The sequence below is a fragment of the Oryx dammah genome, unplaced genomic scaffold (assembly GCF_014754425.2).
Source record: "Oryx dammah isolate SB20612 unplaced genomic scaffold, SCBI_Odam_1.1 HiC_scaffold_5, whole genome shotgun sequence".
NCBI classification, from domain to species: Eukaryota; Metazoa; Chordata; class Mammalia; order Artiodactyla; family Bovidae; genus Oryx; species Oryx dammah.
The window spans coordinates 103,180,166-103,204,240 of NW_024070189.1; the positions used below are offsets into that span (position 1 = coordinate 103,180,166).

The 24,075-nt window shown below is 57.1% G+C and overlaps 3 protein-coding genes across 4 annotated transcripts in view; 1 reads left to right on the forward strand and 2 right to left on the reverse strand.

Annotated features, from left to right (window-relative positions):
• Positions 1 to 2,071, forward strand: part of UPF1 (UPF1 RNA helicase and ATPase) — a 33,350-nt gene extending 31,279 nt beyond the window's left edge. For both annotated transcript variants that reach the window (XM_040241185.1, XM_040241186.1), the window contains exon 24: positions 225 to 2,071. The gene's annotated coding sequence lies outside the window, so the exon portion shown is untranslated. The remainder of the gene's footprint in view (positions 1 to 224) is intronic.
• On the reverse strand, positions 2,004 to 4,298 carry GDF1 (growth differentiation factor 1). Its single transcript, XM_040241219.1, has 2 exons — positions 3,844 to 4,298; positions 2,004 to 3,231 (listed from the first exon to the last, which is right to left on the reverse strand). The coding sequence occupies exons 1-2, from the start codon at positions 4,166 to 4,168 to the stop codon at positions 2,447 to 2,449; spliced, it is 1,110 nt and encodes a 369-aa protein (XP_040097153.1). The 5' UTR covers positions 4,169 to 4,298; the 3' UTR covers positions 2,004 to 2,446.
• CERS1 (ceramide synthase 1) lies at positions 4,140 to 23,478 on the reverse strand. The gene is made up of 7 exons (XM_040241227.1): positions 23,242 to 23,478; positions 20,865 to 21,024; positions 15,743 to 15,923; positions 13,501 to 13,662; positions 12,963 to 13,110; positions 12,651 to 12,760; positions 4,140 to 4,552 (listed from the first exon to the last, which is right to left on the reverse strand). Exons 1-7 carry the CDS (start codon positions 23,476 to 23,478, stop codon positions 4,510 to 4,512), a joined length of 1,041 nt encoding a protein of 346 aa, XP_040097161.1. The 3' UTR covers positions 4,140 to 4,509.
• Positions 23,479 to 24,075: the final 597 nt, after the last annotated feature.

The window sequence follows — 24,075 nt, forward strand, 5'->3', positions numbered from 1 at the left end:
TGACCAGGGGCTGCGGGAGCTGGTGATGCTGGGAGCAGGGGTGGGGCTGTTGATTGCACAGGCCCAGCAGCCGTGACTCTCAGCCGCCACCTCTCTCGGAGGGAAGTCAGTGGTCTGGGCTCCCAGCTGGCCACCGGAATGGGGGAGCCTTCCAGGCCATGTCTGCGAGCTGCCCTGGCTCCCACCTGTGCTAAAGCCTCTTGCCCTCCCTCTCTCCCTGGCAGGTGGCAGCGGAAGAGCTAAGCTATGTGGCTTAGTCCATCAGCATCTTATTCTGGGTAATAAAAAATAAAAATAAATGGATACCTGTTTTCCACTGCTAAAACTGAAGCACCACTGTGAGCAACAGGAGAGGGAGAGGAGCACCCGAGGGAGAGAGGAGCCCGAGACAGAGCGAGCGCCCACTGCTGGCGCGCGGCGGCAAGGAGACGGAAGGGAGAGCGGGAGGCGGGGCGGCCTCGGAGGACCGCCGCCAGCGAGCCCCGCCCGCCCCGCCCGCGAGGAGCCCAGCTCGCCCGCCGCATCCACACCTGGGTCTGCGACCAGGGCGGAGGGAGGAAGACCCTCATCTCAGAGTAGCCCTTTCCTCTGTTCTTTTCTTTCTTTTTCTCTTTTATTGAAAGGGGACTACGTTTTAGCAGGAAAAAACTTGGCGTTTCTGTGCTGAGCAGGCTGCTTGCAGTGGTGGCCATGCCGGGAGAGCCCCGCAGTGTGGGTTCTGTCCACACCGGCTCTGATACCACCGCGCTCATGCTGCCTGCGTTCTAGGAGGGTTTTCATTTCAAGAAAATACGGTGGTTTGTGTTTTTCTGTTTGTTTTTTAAAAATTCTTTCTAAGGAGTACTGAAAAATATACTTTGCTGAGTTTGTCTCTCAAATCTTAGTGGTGGGCCTGGGAGATGCAAGAAGCTTCCAGAAACGAAGTTTAAACATGCCAACGCAACTCAAGATTAGAATCAACACCTGCGATGGGACGAGGATTGTTTTCAGTTTTTAGCTTCCAGCAGCTTCTCCCAGCGCATCAGGGCAGTGAGGGAGCACAGTCCTGGGCCGGGCAGGCCAGCTCCGAGGCTCTGCTGGACTCCCAAGAAGCAGAGCGCCTCCCGTGCGCCGTGGACTTGGCCCCACAGGAGGGGCTTCGGGCGGTACTGGCCATGAGGCCAGAAGGCTGGAAGGTGGCTGTTCCCTGGCCGGCTGCTGCTTCCCCAGGGTCTTTCCTGAGGGTTTGGTGAAAGGTGGCAGTCAGGAGGACCTGTCCCCGTCCCCAGGGAGGCCCCCACCACCCCTGAGGCCAGTTGGAGTCACTGAACGCCCCCCACCCCCACCTTGTTCCCCACCTGCCCACTAGTTTGGAACGGCTCTACACACAGGCACAGCTTTGATGAGGTGGGGTCGTTTGTGGGAGGGAGACAGGAGTAAGTTTCCAAAATAAGTTGGATTTGTGCTAAAGGGCTTGAAAGAATTCGTCACATCAGGCGTTACACGGGGCCTCTGCCTGGGTCTGAACTGCAACTTGAAGTTATTGTTGCTGACCGAGGCCCCCCCACGCCCAGCTCTTCGCACATGGTGGGGTATTAGCCTCCTTGGCCGGCCCTGGTTGGGGACCATCTAGCCCTAACCCTGCCTGTCCAGGCTCTGGTGCCCGTGACCCCACCATCCCCCTCCCAGTGTGCCTTATCCCACAGCCTCCAGCTGGCACATGGGAGAGAGGGGACACAGGCCCCCTTCCTCTGGCACTCAGGAGGGCGGGGCACGGGCCGCTGCCTCTGGCAGGCCTCTTGTTTATCACCTTCGCTGCAGGGCCTTCGGCCCCCGCTTCTTTTGGTAGCTGCATAGTTTGGATAGGTTTCTGCTGTGACCCCTTGTGCGCCGTCCTGTGGGTGACACACCCACCACCCTGTTCTGTTCCTGGGAATGCTTTGCCTCTGCTTTGTGCTGTTTGCTTTTTTTCTCCACCTTAGCAGCAGTCACTATAAGTTCCCCAAATTAGAAAACCAAGGCAATGTAACTTTTGGTTTTTGGTCAATTTGTTTTAAGCTCTTTTGTCACCAATAAAATCTTAATAAACATCTCTTGCTTTCACACTGGAGCTGGATAACTGCAGGGGTGTGTGGCAGAGCACTTGCCCGGGGGGTGGGGGGGGTGGGGGTGGGGTCTGGCTAGTTGGGGATGTGGGGTTCAGAGCCACCTTGATGACAAAGCTGAGACAGGGCTTGAAAAGGGCCTGGGCCGGGCGGTTCCTAGGTTTCAGGCACGTTAGATGTTGGGCTCTGGGACGGTTTCTCCCGTGGCATCACTCTTGGGAACCCCCACCTGTTACCCTCGTGGTCAACGGTGATGGTCAATGACAGCCAGCCCCCCACCCCCCGGGCCACGTAACAAGACCAGTGGGGCCAGTTGCGCGGACCACGGAGTGTTTATTGCTGCCCCCCGCCCCGCCCGCCCCTCAGCGACAGCCGCACTCGTCCACCGCCATATCTTCGTAGCGCCGCAGCACCACGTTGTCGCTGTTATCAAAGAAGAGCACGGAGATGGGCGACAGGCGCGCGGGCACGCAGCAGGGCAGGCCGGCGGCGCCGGGGGCGGCCGCGTGCATGAGCGTGCGTAGCACCGCGTGGTTGAGCGCGGGAGCCCCGCCGGCTTCAGACAGCACCGCGGGCAGCGCGCACTTGCCCTGGCAGTAGTTGGCCAGGAAGCCGCGAGGCGCGATGACCCAGCGGTGCCAGCCCACCTCGCGGAAGCTCACGTAGAGCCGCCGTGCGCGACACGAGTCCCCGGAGCCACCACCCACTGGGGGCTCGGCCTCGCGCCGCGGCCGGGCCAGGGAGTGGCACAGGCGCTGGTCGAGGGTCACCAGCAGCAGCGAGGCCTCGGCCAGGCGCGCGCAGGCCGCGTGGGTCCGGTGACGCAGCGCCAGCGTCAGGCGGAGGCTGCGGGGCGCCGAGGCGTTGCGGGCCCAGATGGAGCCCAGCAGCTCAGCACGCACCGGCTGTCCCAGGGTGGGCACCACCTGACGGAGCCCCACCCGCCCGAGGCCTGCTCCCGCCGGCGCCACACTCAGTTCCCAGCCGCCAGTCGTCCCCGCTGTCGCCTCCGCAGCCGCGAAGCGCACCTCCAGGCGGGCCTGGCTCGGGCGCTCGGCTGGTTCCACGGCCGACAGGTCGAAGACGACGGTCCACTCAGGGCACTGTCCTGCAGCTGAGGCGGGTTCCGGGGAGCGGGCGGCCGCTCCTGGGAAGAAAGGGAGAGGGCTTGGCTGGCGCTGGGTCCCCTCTCGGTGCTGGCTGGCCCACGAGGGGGTTCTGGGTTGGGGACTGCAGAGAAAGGTGAGCGTCCGGAGGTGGGGCCGCACTGTCTGTTAGAAGGCGTCAAGTGGTGTGAAGCGCCAGGGGGTGGGGGAAAGGCATCACTTGCGAGGAAGAGGCCCTACCCAGCTGGGGTCAACCCGCGGTTGGGGACTTCGGCAGACGGGGCCGTGTGCGGGGATGGGGGGAGGTCGGCAAGTGGGGGATGAACGAAAGCCCGCCTGGGGCCAGGGGAACCGATGCTGGGGCGGGGTGGCATCAGCAGGAAGGCATCAAGTGGTGTGAAGCGGCAGAGGGGCTGTGATGGAGTGGGGGCAGGGCTTCAGCTGCAAGCCAGGGGGCCCGGCTCGCAGTAGAAGAGCCTGGCTTTCGGACCGCTCCCTTCGCTGTCCCCCATCCCCTGTCTCCACAGGTGTCCACGAGCAGGACCGCACGGAGTACTGAAGCCCAGGTTGCTTGCGGGCTGGACGGGATGGGTGGGGATCCTCAGGGCTCTTCGGCCTCCCAGACCCACGCCGCCAGCGCAGACCCCACTCACCGCGGTCCAGGACGTGGCGCACGATGTTTCCGGCGACCCCCAGCTCCTCCACGTGGCACGGCCGCAAGGTGGCCCTCGGGGGCATCCTCCGCGGGTCCGCCCTGGCCTCCTGGTGGTCCCGGCGACGGAACAGGCGCCACATGACAGGGGGTACGGGCCGGGATTTGGGGGCGCCCCGGGGCACGTCGGGCAATCCGAGAGCCTGGAGCAGGGCGGCGGCGGGGCCCGGGGGCGCGGGAGCGCAGGCCGGGGGTGATGAGGGCAATAGCAGGGCCAGTAGGAGGAGAAAGACTTGGCGGCCCGGACGGCGGCACAGAGGTGGCATCTTCCTCCCAGGCAGCGGCCAGGCGAGTGCTCAGGGCCTGTCCGGCTCCCTGACCTGTGGGCTGGGGGCGGGACCGGGGTCCCCGGAGAGACCTGGGCTGGGTCAGGGTCCCGGGGGGTGTGGCCGCGATCCTGAAGCCGAATAGGGACCAAATGCGGGGGCGGGGTCTCCGGGGGGCGGGGCAGGGGCCCAGGGTGTGGCCAAGGAGGAGTGGGTTGGAGAGGGGGCGGAGCCTGGTAGGGTTAGGGTCCCTGGGGCGGGTTGGGGAGCCGCGTGGCTGGTCTCCGAGGGCGAGGTTGGGTGGGACTGGGTCCTGGGCGGCGAGGCCGGGGTGGAGGAGTTCAGAAGCGTTTGTCCTTAACCAGGCCATTCCTCAGCGGCTTCCTGCGAGCCAGAACCGGCCCAGGTTAGCCTGGGGACTCCACGCCCTTGCGGAGCGCCCCTCACCCCTGTCCCGCCCTCCTGGCCTTTCACATCTCTTTTCCCAGCCCCGCCTCCATCCTTCCTCCCAGCCTATAAAGCCAAAAGACCCTGCCGTCTGCCTGCTGGGCAAGTGGTCCCTGCTCCTCCCCACAATTAAACCCTTCTCTCCCCTCCCCACCTCCTGAGCCACCGGCGGCTGCTGGAGGACAAGTTACCTACCATCTCTGCCTGAACCAGGACCTGGACCTCTGCCTCCACAGGAGGCAGAATTGACCAGAGCCCCCTGTGACCCCACTGGAGCGGGGCAGGCTCCTTCCCACCTCCGGGAGCCTTACCAAGAAAAGCTTCCCAGGCCACGATTCTCCATCCACTGCCCGCTGTCTACATCTGCCACAGCCCCTATTTTGCTTCCATGTCCTTAAAACAAGTTATGTAGTGTTTTAAAAAAGAATCAATACTATAAGTGCCCAGCTTGAGATCCCAGAGAAAGACCCCTAACTTCTAAACAATGTGCACGGTTTGCTTCTTTTGAACTGTCTAGAAAGATGTGTGCTCCCTTCAATTTTCCACATGGTGCGGCTGAGATGGCACCCATGTGCTCTGGCGCTCTCCTTAATTCCATCTTCCCTGCCTGTGTTAGTGGCAGATCTCTGGGCTTCCCACTGGGAGTGGACCTGTGCTCTAAGGGGTCTACCCAGCCCCACCTTACTGGACCCAACAGGTCTGCCCTGCTCCTCCCTGCTCCTGCCAGCCCTTGCTCAGAGTTACGCCCTGTTTAACTGTCAGTCTGCTGATGTCAAAATGGACTTCGCTGCAGCCTAATGGTCATGGCCATTGGCCATTCCTGTTCCCACGTATGAGAACCCTTCATGCCTTTGCACGGGATCGATCCATCAGTCTCTGCTGAAGTGAGTTCTACAGTCCAGCTTACACACAAATGTATTTTTTTGAGCCAGTAATACATTCTTGGGCTTCCCTGGTGGCTCAGCGGTAAAGATCCTGCCTGCCGATGCAGGAGATGTGGGTTTGATCTCTGGGTTGGGAAGATCCCCTGAAGAAGACAATGGCAAGCCGCTTTATTCTTGCCTGGAGGATCCCACGGACAGACGAGCCTGGTGGGTTACAGTCCAGGGGACAGCAAAAGAGTCGAACACGACTCTAAACAACTAAAGCAATTAAACAACAAATATATTCTCATGATCTAGACATCAGAAAGCACAGCAAACTCAGTTTGACTGGATGACTCCGAGCAATCCACCAGTCTTCCTGAGGATCCTCACAGACGTATGTGGATTACTGCCCCCTGCAGCTCTCTGGCCCACAGACCCTTTCATATGAGGACACAGACTTTCCTGAGCAGACGTCTCAGTCACTGTGATTTGCTCTTCCCTTGGGCTGGAGCCCTGGATGTCCCTTCCTGGGAGCACGTCTCTCCCCCTCAGCCCACTTCTCCGTGGGTTGCTGCTCTCTCACTGCCACCACAGGAGTTCTTTATCTAGGAGATCAGAGATAAGCCCCCTGTGGACCGCCCATCTGTCCCATAGCTTCTGGCTTTGCCTGTTGGTCCTTCCGACAGAGCATAGGTGGGATTCCTGGCTTCTCGGGTCTTCTCATAGTTCCGTTGTTGGACGACACAGTCTCTCGTTTCTGCTCTTGTTCGACTGCACAGCTTTCATTTCTGCACCCGACATCTTTATCTTTTGGAAGTTTGTGCTGGGGGCTGATGTGAGATAAAGATAGTTACCAAGGAAGCGTCCCACTGACACTTCTTGCCTCCCGGGGTTCCTTCTTTGTTAAAGTTTGATGGGCTCAGCTCTGTTCCTGCTGTTTTTAATTCCTATACTTTTATAGAAGGTTTAATACCTCCAAGGATCTGTATTCCCTGCCCTGGACCTTTTTATCAGAGCTTTCCTGGGGTGATTCAGGTTTGTTTTTCTGCACAAGCTTCCAAGTGTCCCCTCCTTCCTCAAAACCAGTGTCAGTATTTGTGGGGGGAGGGGCGTACCCGATTCTGGCAGGATGGCCTCTCTGCAGTATCAGATTTACACTTTTGTAGTCTCAGTGCAACACTGCAGGGCAAGAAAAAAGTCAGAGTGAGGGTGGAAGCTGGAGGGAGATGTGGACAGGCAGGGACCCAGGGGCTTTCTGGATATTTTCTTGCGGATAAGGAAAAGGGAGAGAAGGGGGTCTCTCGAGGGTTTTGCAAGGTTTTCACCTTGAGTTGCCATCAGCTGCAAGGGGCAAATGTACAGGAGAGGTAGTTTGGGAGTGGGGCTGGGGGTTGATTTTGGATATTTGAGAAGGTGCTGAGAATGGCGCTCAGAGCAGCACTGGGAGCTGGGAGAGGCACTGGGAAGTCGGGTTGGATTCAGTGACTCTGGGGGGTGGGAAGCCAGGCACATGAGCAGGAAGGCGGCAGAAAAGTGAAGTGGGGAGCAGAAGCAGACTGGTGATTGCAAAAGGAGGGGTCGGGCTGGGTACGGGGTTTCTTCTGGGGGGCTGACAAAAATGTCCTAAAATTGCAGTGAGGGTTGCACAACCCTGTGGATGGACCAAAAACATTGAATTCTACATGGTAAATGGGCAAACTGCATGGTGTGTGAATTCTATCTTGATAAAACTGTTTTTAAAAGGGGGAGGGCTTAAGTGACCACCAGGTTTGTTTAGCATCAGTGGAGCAGACAGGACTGGTCTCAGGGGTTGATGGGGGAAAGATCCCAGAGGGAGCTGGGTTCGGGAAGGGAGGGGAGGGGGCCGCTGTGCTGTAAAGGGGGATGGGGTGGGGAAGATGCTGGCTAGACTGGCAGGGAAGGGCAGAGAGAGAGGCGGCTTCTCTCCTTTACCAGAATGTCCCTGAGCAGGCAAGGGGGTAGACATCGGTGGCCCAAACGGGGGCTTCAGAAGGAGATGGACCAGCTACCAAACAGCCAGCCAGGCAAGAGGGTGGACGTCCTCCTCCTGGGGACACGGGGGCCAGTCATTAGGTGAGGGGACAATGGTGAAGACAGCTGGTGGCCGAGGAGAAGGGAGAGTCCCAGGAGCGCAGGCACCACCCCGGCATCACTAGGACCCTTGGCCCATGTGGCTGCTGTGGCCAGACACGTGGGTCTCAGCTCTTCGGATACAGCAGGGCCTGCTGAGAGCGCAGCGAAGGCCAATGTCTGGGGAGGTGGGGCTGGCAAGTCAGCAGAGCCAGAGTGCGGCAAGGGGCCTGGATGAATGGCAGTCCCAGCAGCCTGAGAGGATGACGGGGGCTTCAGGCCGAGGTTGTACCCAGGGCGTGGGGGTCACTGCAGGGGCCCATCGCTGGAGGCCCAGGAGGGGTCCCCTGGAGGCGGATCAGAAGAGAACCAGCAGGAACAAGGGAGGCGTCGGTACCGCCCTGCCACAGGATTTGTTCTTCCACTCTCGGGGTCCTTTGAAGTGATTCTCAGTCGCCGCCGTTTTCTTACTGTTTTCAGACCTAACTGAATCTTCTCATCATATATGGTCTGCGTGATCCTGGTTCTGAGCAACTGAGGTTGCTCCTGTGGTCTGGTTTTTTTTTTTTTTCAATTTTGATCAGTGTTCTGTGCTTTAAAAGAGCATCTGTCCCTGGGCTTCCCTGATCGCTCAGTGGTAAAGAATCCGCCTGCCAGTGCAGGAAGACACGGACTCAATCCCTGAACTGGGAAGATACCACATGCCTCAGGGCAACTGAGCTCACGCACCACAACTGCTGAGCCTGTGCCCGAGAGCCTGGAAACCGCAACTACCGAGCCTGCGCGCCCCTGAGCCCGTGCTCGGAAACAAGAGAAGCCACCGCAACGAGGCCCCCCAGCACCACAAACAGAGATTAGCCCCCACTCGTGGTGACTAGAGAAAGCCCAGGCAGCAGCAGAGACCCAGCACGGACAAAAATACATCATAAAAATTAAGTTTAAAAACACAGAAAAGAACATCTGTTCCTGCTTCTGAGCCGCCCGCTGAGGAGCACGGACTTAACCTCCCGGGGTCCCCTCTCGCCATGGTTTAGGGCTGCGTTGTGCAGATTCCTCCAGATCAAAGGTTACACCTGAATGTCTCTTCCTGTCCTTTACTTGCAACTTGCATTTATTCTGGAGTTGAAGTCTTTTAACCAGGTCAGAAGTGAATTTATTTAAAAGCCCAGTCTCGTAAATGTCATGATGATTCCATAAAGATTTATTTGGATGCCTATTATTTGAGATTCTGAGCTCTACTCTGCATTACTTATTCTGCTTTTTCTAACTTTCCTTTTCTGTATTTGCTATGCCTGTTTTTTGTTCCATTCTCCCCTCTACACCCTAATAGTGTTGACATAAGCACTCACTATAGTTGGTTTCCCTGGTGGCTCAGACAGTAAAGCGTCTGCCTGCAACGTAGGACACCCAGGTTTGATCCCTGGGTCAGGAAGACCCCCTGGAGAAGGAAATGGCAACCCACTCCAGTATTCTTGCCTGGAGAATCCCATGGACCGAAGCGCCTGATGGGTTACAGTCCATGGAGTTGCAGAGAGTTGGACACGACTGAGCGACTAACATGGATAACCCAAAGGTAATCCCCTGGGGCTTCCCAGGCGGCGCTAGTGGTAAAGAACCCACCTGCCCATGCAGGAGACGTAAGAGACGCAAGTTTGATTCCTGGGTTGGGAAGATCCCCCAGAGGAGGGCATGGCCTTTATTTTTATTTGTTTTTTTAAGCTTGACCCAAACATGGCCTCTTTGTGATTCTGTTTTAATTTTCGGCTGTGCAGCATGTGGGATCTTGGTTCCCAATCAGGGATCAAACCTGCACACCCTGCAGTGGAAACGCAGAGTCCTAAGCACTGGAGCGCCAGATAAGTCCCAGCTCTAATTTTTTTTAAATCTCCGAGATTAGGCATTGAGAAGAATTTTACCCAGATATGTGTCAGTTTCTCTGCTGATGTATCTCTTGGGTATAGTTTCTTATTTTCTGTAATATTCTTGTAGAGAAGATCTGTAAGTGATGAACATTCTTAATTTTTGTTCCTGTGGATTTTTTTTTTTTTCTCTTGATGGGGATGCTAGGGACTAAACCCAGGATCTCATTCAAGCCAACACGTATCTTTTCTCTTGAGTAACTGTTTTTCAAGCTGTATACAAGAGTCCTGGTTTCTTGTTACTTTCTTGCACCGTTGGGGGTGATATCTGACTCCACAGTCTTCCAGCCTCCCTTGTTGCTGTTAGTCCATCACTGTTTTGTAGGTCATCTCTTCTTTTCTGTGGCTGTTTTACATTTCCCAGGCTCCTCTGTCTATGGGATTCTCAGGCAAGAACACTGGAGTGGGTAACCAGTCCCTTCTCCAGGATATCTTCCCAACCCAGGGGTTGAACCCAGGTCTCCCACACTGCAGGCAGATTCTCTGCCATCTGAGCAACCAGGGAAGCCCCACGTTTGGGAAAAGGATGCTTTTTTATTCATGCTGCTGACGATTTATGGTTTGTCACTTTCTGGAAGAAGTCTCAGCGTTGTCTTCTCACTGTTCTCTCTCCCTGTCTGTCTCTTCTTAGAACTCAGCCAGATAATTCTTACTAATCTTTCCATGTGTTTAGCTGCATTCTGGATAATTTCTCCACAGCTTTCAATTTACCAATTCTCTTTTAAGCTGTATCTAATTGTTGGAGACAACTTCTACAGTAGGTTGAACAGGGGTCTCTTAAAAGATACGTTCCCATCCTAATCTCTGGAACTGTGAATGTGACTATTTGGAAAAAGAGTCTTTATAAATGTAACTAAGTGAAGGAAATTGCAAAGAGACGATAGTGGTCTAAATCCAATGACAAATGTCCTTAGAAGAGCTGGAGACAAGAGGCCATGTGAAGACAGGAAATGGAGACTCGAGTGATGTAGCCATAAGCCAAAAGGAGCACCCAGAAACTGGAGGAGGCGAGCAAGGATCCTGCCCTAGACCTTCAGACAGAGTCTGTGGCTCCTGTTGACACCTTCAGGTCAGACGTCTGGTCTCCAGAACTGTGAGAGAATAACCCTCTGTTGTTCTAAGCCATCTGGTTTGCGGCACTTTGTTACAGCAGGCCCAGGAAAGTAACAGATCATACGATGCTGTTTTGACTGGTCTCTCGTGTCTTTTACATTTTTCATAAACTTTCAACTTTGGAATAATTTTTAGATTTGCAGAGATAGTATCAAGAGTTCCAGGGCAGGCCTTGTCCAAGCTTCCCCAAATGCTGACATTTTATATCTGCACAGTACATCTGTCACAGCTGAGAAACCAACGCTGGGGACACTGCTGTGAGCTGAACAGCAGACTCGGTTTGAATTTCACCAGCTCTTCTACAGCCTTCTCTTCTGGCCCAGGACTCCACAGCTGCATTCAGTCAGTCTGAGCTAGGACAGCCCCTCTGTCTCTTGTCTTCCATGACCTGACAGTTTTGAGGTGTCCTGAGCTCTTCTGTGGCACATCCCACATTCTCACTGCTTTTTATCTCATCTTGTTTTGCACTCAACTGTTCTAGTTATCCTTAAGGATTAGGTTCAGGCAGCGTTCCCTGGTCCCCTGTCATCTCTGTATGGAGTTTGCTCTTTGCCATCCTAGCGGGAATGCTGCCATTTGCAGCTGGAGTGCCAGCCTCCCAACCCACATTCTGGCTGGACATTCTTGGGGGAGACAGAGCAGGGAATGGGGTGTGGCTAGGGGGTCTGACATTCCCTTTGCCCTGGGCTTTCCACAGTTCACTGTCTCACAGCAGAAAGAGCTTTCAGAGTTTCAGACTTGGCCAAGCGAGTGCTTCCCTGACCTCATCCCTGAAGTTATCTTTAGTCCCTGCTTCTTCCAGAAGGCTCTGAGAGTTGGTCAGACCCCTTGGTGAGACCTCACCGATCTCTATGTGCAATTCTCAACTCAAATTGCTGGACATGGACAATCCAACACCCTTAGAACTAGATTCCCAGCTCCCACCCCCATGGGTGCACACGGCCCTGCCCTGAGTCCCATCTTGGTAAACGGCAGCTCAGCCAGAGGTCTTGGATCGTCTTTGATTCTTTTATTTCTGTTTCACCTACATCCAGAGCAAACCTGGTTAGTTCTCCAACACAGCTGGGATCTGACCACTGGGGTGACCTCACCTGCTGCCCAGCCCTCTAGTGTCCGCCATCCCTGCTCCCTGGCCTGACTCCTTTCTCGACCCCGGGCGCTGGCTTTTTGGCCTCTCTGACCATCCCCCAGTTCTCTGCTCCCCTTCTCAGGTCTGTTTTCCTCTTCTTCCTCTTCCTCGCTGCCCATGCTGACCCACGTGTCACTGCACTCTGAGCCCACTGCTTCCTGGGAACCATCTTCCCCAGCCTGGTCCCTCACGATCTCCCAGGGGCCAAATCAGAGGGTCTGCTGGGAAGCACCCCGGTGGCCTCCGGCAGCCTCCCCCTGCCCTGCCTCAGTGCTGCTGAACCATTCCTCGCACGGCCTGTGGGGTGCTGCATACCTTGGACCTGGCTGGTCACCCCAGCCTGCCTCCATTCACCCCTGGGGCCCCTCTAGAACAGGGGCTTTGGGTGCCGTCTGGCTCACATCCCAGGCCTGGAAGTCCCCAGGCCCACCTCCAGAAAGCTTCCAGGGGTCCCTTTTGCTCTCCGTCCCTATGGCTCCTCGGGGCCCAAACCCCAAGCCCCATCTCCTGCTTGGCTGACCAGTGGTTGCCTCAGGGACCTTGAAGCCAGGGCGCATCAACATGAACAGAGTACAGGCTCTGGCCCCCACAGCACCCCTTGCCTCCACCTCCACGGCCACCTGCTTAGAGGCTGTTGTCAGTCCCGGCCAACAGCCGCCCCTCACCACTGGGCTTGGCCCTTACAGCTCGCACCACCGAGACCGATCTCACCCTCACCGTTCTGCCCCCACCAGGCACCTCTCTGCCCCCGCCTTCCTCACTGTAACTCTGCAGCTACGTCGTCCATGCCTTTACTGCAGTCTCTCTTTTGAATGGAGGCTCAGGGCCGTGTCTCCAGGACCCGCCCTCAGCGCGCGCTCCGTCAGACAGAGGTAAGTAAAAGAATGAACCAGGGCCGCCGGCCCCTCCAAACTCACTCAGCTTTGCGGGGCCTGGGGCTCGGCGCCTCTGCCGCGTCATATTCCCGCACGTCCTTCAGCTCCCGCACCTGGCCCGTCAGCACTTTGGCGGCAAAAGCCACGATGTACTGTGGGAGGGGAAGGCAGAGGTGAAGAGAGAGCCCTGCCGCCTGCTCCTGCCTCAGGCCCTCTGCCCCTTGCCTAAGGCGGCCCTCTCACTGGGCCTGTGTGAGAAGGGCCTGCACCTAGAGGGTTCCTCAGGGACGGCACCGGAACAGGGCCGGCGTCTGCGGAGGGCCGGGTGGCGAGGCGTTGTGGACGTGCACTCACCAGGAACCAGTAGAGGTTCATGAGGGTGAGCAGCAGCAGGAGCACGTTGAAGAAGAAGTAGAAGGGGATGTCGGGCACCGACCGCAGGCTGCAGTAGCTTGTGGCATACAGGACCTTGAGCGGGAACCAGTAGAGGCGGAACCAGAACCTGCAGGAGGGAGGGACGGCTCGGGGAGGCTGTGGGGGAGAAGCGAAGGGTGGCCCCACCCCGTGCCTGACCTGTCCCGGCTGGAATCATCCATCTGTCCCTATCTCCTTACCCGACCCTTGTCCATTCCTGCCCATCTGTCTCCTTTCCTGCTCTGTCCTTTCCAGCCCACTTGCTTCTTCCCGACTCGCCCCGCCTACTGCCCTGCCAGGCCCCACCCACTTCACCAACCCCACCCGCTTCCCTGCCGGGCCCACCCCGTCTCTGGGACCTGCTTTCTTCTGGCTTGGCCACACCCACTCATCTAAACCCCACCCCCTTCCTGACCTGGGCCTCGCCCGCCTCCACCAAGTGCCCGCCCCTTCCACTGGGCCCGCCTCCTCCCCGCACCAGCTGAGGCAGAAGCTGAGGCAGCCCAGGTCGGCAGCCAGAGCGTGCAGCCTATGGTGGGCGCCTCCGCGGGACTTGAAGTAGACATTGAGCTTGGTGAACTCCAGCTGCACGTCGCTGATGTCATGCAAGAAGAGCACAAGAATCCCCACCTTGTGGTACCTGGGGAGGAGAGCGGGAGAGCAGAGAGGGCCAGTTACATAGGACCCCTAGCCACACCCAGGCTCCCAAGCACAGGGCCCCTTGATCGCCCCCAGGCTTCCGGTGGGCGGGCTCAGAGCCATCCTCCCTGGCCCAGCTGCCCTGCCCATCCCTCCACGGGGCTAGGTCAGCAGTAGCACCCAGAAGGAGTCCACCCTGTGGTAGCCCCACCCAGGCCCTCACCCTATCCCTCGTGACTCAGGAACCTCTCTGAAAGTACTTTCTTTGATCCTTCCTCACCCCCTCACGGGTTACCTCACCCATGACCCCTGACCCCTCTGTAACCCCTGACCCTCACATGTCCAGACCCCTAACTTTAAACACGACTGCCTCGCTGATGTTCCCAGGTTTATACATTTAACCTGAACAGGGCCACAATCTGCAGGCTTGCCTGAGACAGGCTGGGTCCCCACCGCGATCTGCAGAAGCCTGGAGCCCTGCTCCCAACCCCTCACAGCCACGTGGCCCAGCGGCCTGAGTCCAGCCTGGATGTGGCCGTGTGCCTCGGTCACGTCTCCGTCCCCACTGTCCTCCTGACAGCTCAGGCTCCCGACAGTCACAGGTTGTGCTCACCACCTAACATCCCTGGTGTTCCCGGAGCCTTCCTTCACCGCCCTTCAGTCTCTGCTCACCTGTCACCCCCAACCTCCCCACCCAACCTCCCCACCTCAGCAGTCCTCATCTTTCCACTCGAATTTTCCAGTTATCACCTTCAGATAAATGTGTGGCTTTTTTTGGGGGGGGGGTGAGGGGATGTTATCTGACTCTACCCTCTAGAGCAGGGCTATCTGATAGAATTTTCAGGAATGTTCTAAACCTGAGACCCAGAGTCACCAGCTACAGAGTCACCAGCCACATACTGGCACTGAAGTACAGAATGTGTGATTTTATTTAAGTTTAATTAACATTAACAAGGCCACCTGTGGCCAGCAGCTACTGTGCTGGAGGGCACAGCTAGTCCAATAGGGATAGAATATGAGCTGTATATGTTGTTTTTTAAATTTTATTGAAGTACAGTTGATTTACAATATTGTGTTAATTTATGCTGTACAGCAAAGTGGTTCAGTTTTATATATATATGTATTTATATATATATAAAGGCTTCCCTGGTAGCTCAGCTGGTAAAGAATTCACCTGCAATGCAGGAGACCTGGGTTCAATCCCTGGATTGGGAAGAGCCCCTGGAAAAGGGAATGGCAACCCACTCCAGTATTCTTGCCTGGAGAATCCCACGGACAGAGGAGCCTGGTGGGCTATAGTCCGTGGGGTTGCAAAGAGTTGGACATAACTGAGTGACTAAGCACATTCTTACATATATATATATGTGTGTGTGTGTGTGTGTATATTCTTTTTCATATTTTTCTATTAGGATTTATCACAGGGTACTGTATAGTTTCCTGTGCTATACAGTAGGACTTTGTTGTTTGACCCTTCTATATGTAATTAGTTACATCTGCTAATCCCAATTTCGTTTTAAATTTTCTATCAGCCATGATTAGAAAAAAATAAAGTGGAAGAGGTAAAATGAATTCTAATAATGTATTCTAAATAATTCAGTATATCTGAAATACTGTCATTCAACATGTAAATGAGTTAACAAAGGGACTGCAGGCATTTCCACTCTCCTTTGCCTTGGAATCAGAGTGGCTTTTACATATACAGCAGCTCATGGCTTGGACAGGCTCTGCCTTGAAGCACCGCGACCACATGTGGTGGCCACAGTGGGTTCTGGAACATCAGGGTCTGTCAGGCTCACGGTAGCATCCCCAGCAGCACCTGCCACATGGCAGGTGTTCAGTAAACACTTGCTTTGTGACCCAGCCAAGGGTGCCATCTAGGAGGGGTCAGAGTGGCACAGATGGGGTGGGGGCAGGAGGGCCTCTCTGCACCTGTCTCACCCCATCACTCTAGAGTCTCTCTCCAGAAACCTCCCCCACGGACACTCCCATGCCTGACCCAAGGATCAGCCTCTGTCCTGTGCCAGCCTCCTGCCACTGCTCATGCCAGCACCCTCCACCCTGCTGTCTCCCTCTGGACTCACCGGAAGGCGTAAGAGGAGACAATGAGGACCAAGGTGACCACGTGGTGGACAAGCATGACCACTGAGTCCTTGCGCCAAGCATCCAGGTACAGCGTGGCATAGATGGAATGGCCGTAGAAGCTTCCCTGTAGTAGGTAGGCCACTGCAATGTCCCGTGGCACTGCCATGCCCGTCTTCCAGTCTGGGGAGGGCCGTACTGTGCCGTCAGGGACTCACAGGGCCTCTGGGACCCCCAAGTGACCCCACTCACCCCCTCAAGCCAGGCGGGCGCCATGTATCTCTGCAGATGTGCTGGTCACTGGTCTTCTGTTACCCACTCTCCACCCAGCATTGTTTAAGAACAGGCATTACCCTTTAGACCCATTCTAGACCTACAGAAAAAGGGGCTGCTACCCTCAAACTGACTCCTACAAGCCCACCCTAAAGGAAATCAACCCTGAATATTCATTGGAAGGACTGATGCTGAAGCTGAAGCTCCAATACTTTGGCCACTTGATGTGAAGAGCTGACTCACTGGAAAAGACCCTGATGCTGGGAAAAACTGAAGGCAGGAGGGGAAGAGGGCGGCAGAGGATGACGTGACTGGATGGCATCACCGACTCAATGGACATGAACTTGGGCAAACTCTGGGAGATGGTGAGGGATAAGGAGGGCTTGTGTGCTGCAGTCCATGGGCTTGCAGAGAGTTGGAACATGCCTGACTGACTGAACAACAGCCCTGCAATCGGTCCTGCGAGAATTTCCAACTCTGCCCCAGGTCCCCTTCCTGTTGTCTCTTACTCACCAGGCTTGCTCGAGACCCTCTCAGCAAATCCAGACTGATGGAGGTGCCACCTGCCTCGCTGTGCCAGTCAATGCCCATGAGTGTGGGTGCTCCCGCACAGCAGGCCCGGCTCCACCTCCCCTCCTCCTGTAGTACCCCCCGCCCCACCCCCGACACACGTGCCCACCCACACTCCAGTCTTGAGCCTTCCCAGTGACACCGACCGCCAGCTACTTCTACCACCTCCGTTCTCCCCTCCTCAGCCCATCACCAGTCTCTGCCTGATCTGACCTAGAACTCCGGGCTGTGCCCTGCTGTCTGCAGCTCCTCCTCTATTCACCGCATCCTGAAATGGCCTCCGTGGGCTCCATCCCAGGCCCCCTGTTCCCACCCCCTGCCCCCATGACCTGGAACTAGACTCTCAGGTCCCCCTGGAGCCCTATCCCCTAGCTGCCTCCTCTGCTGCCTCCTCCAGTGACAAGCCTTCGTCTGTGCCCAGCCCCTCCTGCAACAGAGATCCACTTGGGCCCCTCTCAGAAGGTCCCTCCTTGGTCCCTGCCCCGACCCCACCCCTGGACCAGGCACTGCCATCTCCTCTCAATGCTGCCCCAGCTTCCCGGCCTCCAGAGCCTGTTCCTGACTGCCTGATGGTCCGTTCTCCCCGCAGCCACCTCGATGGCTGGGAATACACAGACCCCATGACCTGGCAAGCCCACTCGGCCTACGGCCAAGGGTAATGAAGACAGGGGCCCTTTACATCCATGTTCATGGAAGGAAAGGGGAGGAGCCCCAGTGGCTGCCAGCAGGTGAATGGATGCACAAAATGGGATAAATTCACACAGTGGAATATTGTGCAGCCACAGAAAGGAAAGAAAGATTAACACACTACAATGTGGATGAACCTCAAAAACATTATGCTGAGTAAAAGAAGCTAGACACAGATAATCACAAACCAATGATTCCATGCAGAAGAAATGACCAGAACAGGCAAATCCGTAGGGACTGAGAGCAGATTAGTGCTTACCTGGGGCTGGGAGAGGGAGGATAGGGAGCTGCTAATGGGGATGGGTCTCCTTTGGGGCAAGATGGAATGTTCTGGAACTAGACAGGCATGGTGCTTGGACAATACTGACTGTGCTAACTGCCACTGAATTGCTTGCTTACTTTAAAATGGTGAATTTTGAAAAATTGTGCTAAAAATATATATAACATAAAATGTACCATCTAGGCCACTTTTAAATTCAGCAGCACTGGGTATATTCACAGTGCTGTGCAACCAATCCCCAAACTCTTTCCATGTTGTAAAACTGAAACTCTGCTCCCACCAGACACCCCCACTGCTCCCCCTCCCCCAAGCCCTGGCCTCCACCACCCTACTTTCTGTCTCTGTGGATCTGACAATCCTGTGCTGTGCTTAGTCACTCGGTTGTGTCCGATGCTTCGTGACCCCATGGACAAAGGAGCCTGGTGGGCTTCTCTGTCTATGGGATTCTCCAGCCAAGAATATTGGAGTGGGTTGCCATGCCCTTCTCCAGGGGATCTTTCCAACCCAGGGATCAAACCCAGGTCTCCCGCATTCAGGTGGATTCTTTACCCTCTGAGCCACCAGGGAAGCCCATGAATACTGCAGTGGGTAGCCCATCCCTTCTCTAGGGGAATCTTCCCAACTCAGGAATTGAACCGGGGTCTTCTGCATTGCAGGCGGATTCTTTACCAAACTAGCTATCAGGGAAGCCCTAAGTGTTGCCTCATATAAGTAGAATCACACAATATTTGTCTTTCTGTGACTGGTTAAAATCACTAATTCTGGGAATTCCCTGGTAGTCCAGTGGTTAGGACTCTACACTTTCATTGCTGGTGGCATGGGTTCAACCCCTGGCCAGGGAACTAAGATTCCCCATGCCACATGGTACAGTCAAATAAATTAATAAATAAAATTAAATAGTTAGTTCTGTGTTATGTTTAACTAATTTAAAAAATGCAAAACACCCGACAGATCACTCACCCCCAACTTTAACACGTCCAGGGCTCCCGAGACTCGGCAGCCAAACTCACAGTCTGGGGAGGGTCTCTCACCACGGTGTGTGTGCAGCCGCGTAGCAGCGCTGCATTCAGCAGACAGAGCCCCCCCACCCCGCACCTGCCAGGTGCCTCTGTCCCTCTTGAGAAGGAAGGGACATAGAGAAGCCTCTGTGGACACTGGACACCCACTTTTCCACCTACTGCATTGGCAAGACTGCCACAGTAGAGAGCGAGCGTCCCCTCTCCAGCCTTGGGCCCCGGATCTGGGGTAGAGGGAAATGGGGAGCAGATAATTCCCCATCCGAGCTGTGTCTGTACCTCCTAGCACATTTGGAGCGGGGCAGGCAGGGCTGGGTTCTGTCCTTGGACCTCCGACCTCGTCTCCACACACACTCCCTTGCTGCTCTGGACTCGCCACATTACCCTAGCCTCATCCCCCTCCTCGACCTCCAGGATCAGCTCCTGGTCTCCCCAGACCTGCCCTACCTCCACCCCCCTAGGCCCCAGCATCAGCTCCACTCTCACGCCCACCTCTGGTTTGGCAGTGAATCCTATCAATTCTGCTTTCAAAAATTTTCTTAATGATATGATCTCTCTCTCTCTCTCTTTTAGTTTTGGTCATGCCGAGTGACACGCAGGATCTTAGTTTGATCCCAACCAGGGATCAAACCTCTGTCCTGTGCAGTGGAAGCAGAGTCCTAACCACTAGGCCACCAGGGGGAATCCCCTTAAAACAGTTCTTAACCACTTTTATCCCTCCTTCAGCCCTGTTCTGGTTACAGACACCAGCTCCTGCCTTCAGCCCCTCAAGTCATCCCGTCAATGTCCCCCCCTTCTGCTCTCTGCCCTCTGGTTAAGGCCCCCAGTGCCCCTGACCCAGATGACTGGCCTCCTTGCTGTTTCTGATCAGCCAGTAGTGTGTCTGTCTGACAGTAGCCTTTACATCTCCTATCTCCCCACACAGAAGTCACCTTTGGTGGGACCATTCTCATTCCTGTGGCCTCCCTGGTGGCTCAGATGGTAAAGAATCTGCCTGCAATGCAGGAGACCTGGGTTCAGTCCCTGGATCAGCAAGATTCCCTGGGGAAGGGAATGGCTACCCATTCCAGTATTCTTGCCTGGAGAATTCCACGGACAGAAAAGCCTGGTGGGTTATAGTCCATGGGGTCACAAAGAGTTGGACACTAGCTAACACTTTCCCCATCCCTATAGAAAATGCCCTTCTCCCCACCTCCCAGACACCCCATATCCCCTCTCCTCTCCTCACTCAAGATTTCTCATCTGTACTTTTCACCATTAACAGACTTCCTATTTCATGGTCTGTTACCCCAAAACACACCGGTAGGGCCCTTTCTCTAACCTGCCCACAGTTGTGCCAGCACAGCGCCTAGTACACAGTAGGTGCTCAATAAATGTGCACCCAAAGAAGCAGCTACATTGCAAGTGTGGTCTCACAGAATAATTTATAGGGAGAAGCCAGAAGCAAGTCCATGCCCAAAACTTTGAGAGAGTTCAATTACAGTTCATTCTCATAAAAGAAAATCGAATGACAACTAAAACCAACCTCCCCCCAGGGATGTATGGCGTGGGAAAAGTGGCCCTGTGGACAGCAGAGCCCCAGAAAGACAGACACAAAGGGGTTCCATGCTCAGCGCCCTGGTGCCACACGAACCCTCTCAGGGTGTTTATATCACGTGGCAGGAAACACGTCCATGTGTGTCCCAGACGGCCTGTGTGGGCAGCACAGGGGTAGTGAAGTCTGACCCCTCACTGCAGACTGTTCTCTATCAGCCTGCTAGTTGGGGACAGACGACACTGCAGTCACCCTCCTGCCCACCCCCAACCCAGAGCTCAGGCCTGCATGAAACTTTCACATCGAATCCACTCAATGGATGCAGCCACGTCTCCCCACCTATATCTCCTCGCCAAGCTGGTCCAAGCCACACTGGTCTTTCACCTGCCCTCTGGGCCCGGCTCCCCTTCTTACCCAGGATTCATCTCCTGGCAGCCAGAAGAAGTTTCTTATAATCCACAAACCCATCCTATCTAGGATGAAACTCAAGCTCCAGCATCCTCCTCTCATCTTTACATATCAAACTCATGCAAGCCCCAGGGCCTTTGCACGTGCCGGACTGACTGCCAGGGCCCACACAAGGGGTCCCCTCCTCTAGGATGTCTCCTTGAGTCCTGACACAGGGTCAGGTGCCCATTTCCTGGCCCACAGGCCCCTCAATCGCCATTGTCTCAGGGCTGATGTCCAGTATGGGATGTCTCCTGAGTGTCCGCGTCCCAAACAGAGCCCTCCCCCAGCCTGCCCACCCCTGGGAGGGGCCCTACCATAGAAGACGGAGGGTGGGTCATGAAAGAAGGGGTAGTCAGTGCCGAAGAGCAGGTAGGTGCTGTAGCTCCAGGCGCCCAGGTAGAAGAGAAACTTCCAGGCACTCTCAGGCATCTTGGCGGCATCTCTAGGCTGGAGGCGGCACCGCTTGGCTAGGGGCTATGGGTGAGAAGGTGGGTGGGCCATCAGCACTGGGGGCCCAGGTCCACTCCTCCAGGGAAGGGAAACCAAAGCCCAGGGACTCCCCAGGCCAGGCAGTGTTGGGAGGGCCGGGCCAGGTCCCCACAGCCTCCTGGAACATAACCAGAGCCCACGAGTGCCTGCCAAGGGCTAAACTTAGTGCCCAGCTGTCCAGTCACAGTGGCCTAGGGAGGGGAGTGATGGGGGAGACCTGAGAGGAAACGTGAGGGGAGATTGTGAGCAGAGGAAGGGGACGTGTGGGCGTAAAGCCAGGGAGATCATTGGGTCAGTCCCGGGGCCGGGGGGGGGGGGGGGGTCTCAACAGGAGCTGGAGGTATGACAGGGAGGAGGGAGGATTAAAGAGATTTGGAAGGGGTGGTAGGGGTGAACCTGTGAAGAGAGCATGGAGGCAAATTTGGGGGCATTTGTGGGGGACACAGGGTGATCGCCAGGGGGAGAAACTTGAGGGGAAGGGGGTGCCTCAGAGGTGGAATCTGGGGAGACCTTAGAGGAACAGAGGGTCGTGGAAGATGGGGTAGCGATGTGGGGCAAGACGTGGGAATGCAGGGAGACAAAGGAAGGGAGGATGCAGGAGAGGAAGAAAGACGGTCAGGGAAAGGACATCAAAGATGGGCGGATCTGAAGGGACATTGGGGAAGGCACAAGAGAAGTGGGGCATGCAACGGTGAGACGTGGAGGAATCTGAGGGGCTCAGAGCCCCTGGAGTCCTGGAAGCAGAGCCTCAATCTCCCTGGGGGCGGGGCTCCACAGCTGCCGGCCAAGCCCCGCCCCTTTCCCCGAGGAGAGGCTGAGGGGCTGGAGCACCAATAGTCGCCATGGAGACTTTTGGAGCCAGCTCCAGTAACCCCTGGCAACCAGACAACTGCCAAGAAGATGAGCTTTGGAGGACGAGGCAGCCCCTCCACCCGTTTCTGGGGAAGGGCGAGCCACAAATTTGGAGTGAATGCCAGACCTCCGGGGATTCCAAAAGTGGGGGCGCTGTGACCTTGCTGTCCCCTACCCAGCTCCCTCAGGAAGTGAGGAGGAAGCCTGCTCCAGCCTGATAGTCCCAAAGTGACTGTATCCCCTTCCCGGGCTCTGCTGTTCCTGGGCCTCCCACCTCCCAGCTGGAAACTAGGAAGGTGGGGGAAGCAACAAAGCCAGACTGGGACCAGAGCTGACATATGGAGGGGCTCTTGTCACGCCTGCCGCCCCCTCCCTGGAGCAGGGTGGTGGCTGGGGTCCCTACCCACCATGTGGGTCAGATGGGGGTGGGGACAAGCAGCCAGACAACGTCCCATCCTTGACTTAACAAGGGCCAGCCTCTTCCCCGCCAGCAGAGAAAGGCCCCTTTGTTAGCTCTGGGCACTCTGTCCCTGCACCCCCTGCCAGCTCTGGTCAGACGGGCGAAGTGACCCTAGCTGGTCCTCAGGGGAGTCACAGATCAGTGATGAGTTCAAACGCCTTCCCACAAGCTCCCAGAGCAGCGACCCCTCCCCAAGGAAGGGAGGGAGTCCAGGCACCAATGTCACCCCCGGTCACTCTCCAGGTGGGGGAGGTGGCCTTCCCAGGCTCGCCGGAAATTCAGTAGTTCGGTCGCAACCCCTTCGGGGCCGTACAGTCCAGCTTTGAGGACCCAGGCCGCGCGACCTCTCCCAAAGACTGAGAACACGGCGTCGCCAGGGAGCCCCGGCTTTTGCAGCCCTTGATCAGAGGGTGGCGCTGATTCCAGAGAGACGAGCTACAGCGACCGGGCAGCTCTGGCCTCTTCCCCGTAGCAGCGGACAAGCCAGTCCCGCCGCCGCACCGACCCAGGACACCAACACGGTTCGGAGAGCGCCTTGCACGACCCGGAGAAGCAAGGCGCAGACGGCCCCTGTGCGCCGAACCTTCTCCCCCTGTGTCCTCCGCTCCTCGATCTCCGGCTCCACCGGGTCCGAGAGAGTGCGCAGCAGCCAAGGCCCTCCCACCTCCCGGGGCCTCCTTGTGCCTCACTGACCGGATCGGGTCCCCATCTTGAACACCCTACCCGAGTCGGAGTCCCCAGGTCCCACGCTTCCCCGGCCCGGTCACACCCCCGCATCCACCCCCACTCCCACCTCTCCCTGACCGATAGGGCACGCGGCGGCCCACGATTCCCCGGCCCGAGCTCCTCCAGCCCGGGGGCCCCACGTCCTAACCCCCAGCAGCACTGACCCGAAAGAGGCGCGAGGTGGCCGCCGAGCGCAGCACGGTCCAGCCGAGCGCGCCGAGGGCCAGCAGCAGCAGCTCGGGCGGCGCCAGGTGCGCGTGCTCGGCCAGGCCGCGGCGAGCAAGCCCCCAGCCGCAGTCCGCGCAACCCCGCGCCGCCGCCAGCGCGCTGCCCCAGCCGCGCTGCACCAGCTGCGCGTAGCTCGGCATGGGCTCGGGCCCCGCCGACCCCGCCGCCGCCATGCCGCCGCTCCCGGCCGCCCCGGCAGTCTGCGCCCGCCCACGGTGGCCGCCGGAGCCGCGCGCCCCGCGTCACGCGCTGCAGTTGAGCCGGGGGGCGCGCTGGCGGGAGTTCTTGGGACGAAGGGGCGGGACCGGCGATAGCTCCACCCCGCAGGGAGGGGGCGCGGCGTTTACGATTTCGGGGCGCGAGGTAGCTGAGTCCGCCAGAGGAACCGGCGGCGCCGACCTCGGGTGTACAAGTCCCGGTGTTGTCGTGCCGCGTCCTGGAGGCGGGCCAGCGCTCGGGCTCATTTTCCAGTGGAGGAAACCCAGCGCGGGAGGGCGGGTAGAGGTGGAGCGGGCATCTGGCCTGCCGCCCGCCAGGCCTGAACCCAAGAAGGACCGGAGCGGCCCCGTGCCCCCATCCTTCGTCCCCTTGCAGGCCCTTGCTCACCCTTCCCACCAGGCACAGCGAGCACCAGCAGGCCGCACCCGGGACCCGCGATCCCCTTTCCCAGGCCCTCCAGCCTCTCTGTTGCCCTGTCCCACACTCACGCCTCAAGTCCTGGCCTGAGGGCCACCTGCTGCTCTCCCCACTGAGGACCTGGCAGGCCACTG

Bases quoted from the DNA above. Each gene is read 5' to 3' on its own strand.
- GDF1 (XM_040241219.1), bottom strand. From the start codon at position 4,168: ATGCCACCTCTGTGCCGCCGTCCGGGCCGCCAAGTCTTTCTCCTCCTA. The intron at 3,232-3,843 runs GTGAGTGGGGTC...CTTTCTTCCCAG, and splicing joins GCGCCACGTCCTGGACCGCG to GAGCGGCCGCCCGCTCCCCG.
- CERS1 (XM_040241227.1), bottom strand. From the start codon at position 23,478: ATGGCGGCGGCGGGGTCGGCGGGGCCCGAGCCCATGCCGAGCTACGCG. The intron at 15,924-20,864 runs GTAGGGCCCCTC...GGCCCTCCCCAG, and splicing joins CCCACCCTCCGTCTTCTATG to ACTGGAAGACGGGCATGGCA. The intron at 13,663-15,742 runs GTGAGTCCAGAG...TCTCCTCCCCAG, and splicing joins GTCTCCTCTTACGCCTTCCG to GTACCACAAGGTGGGGATTC.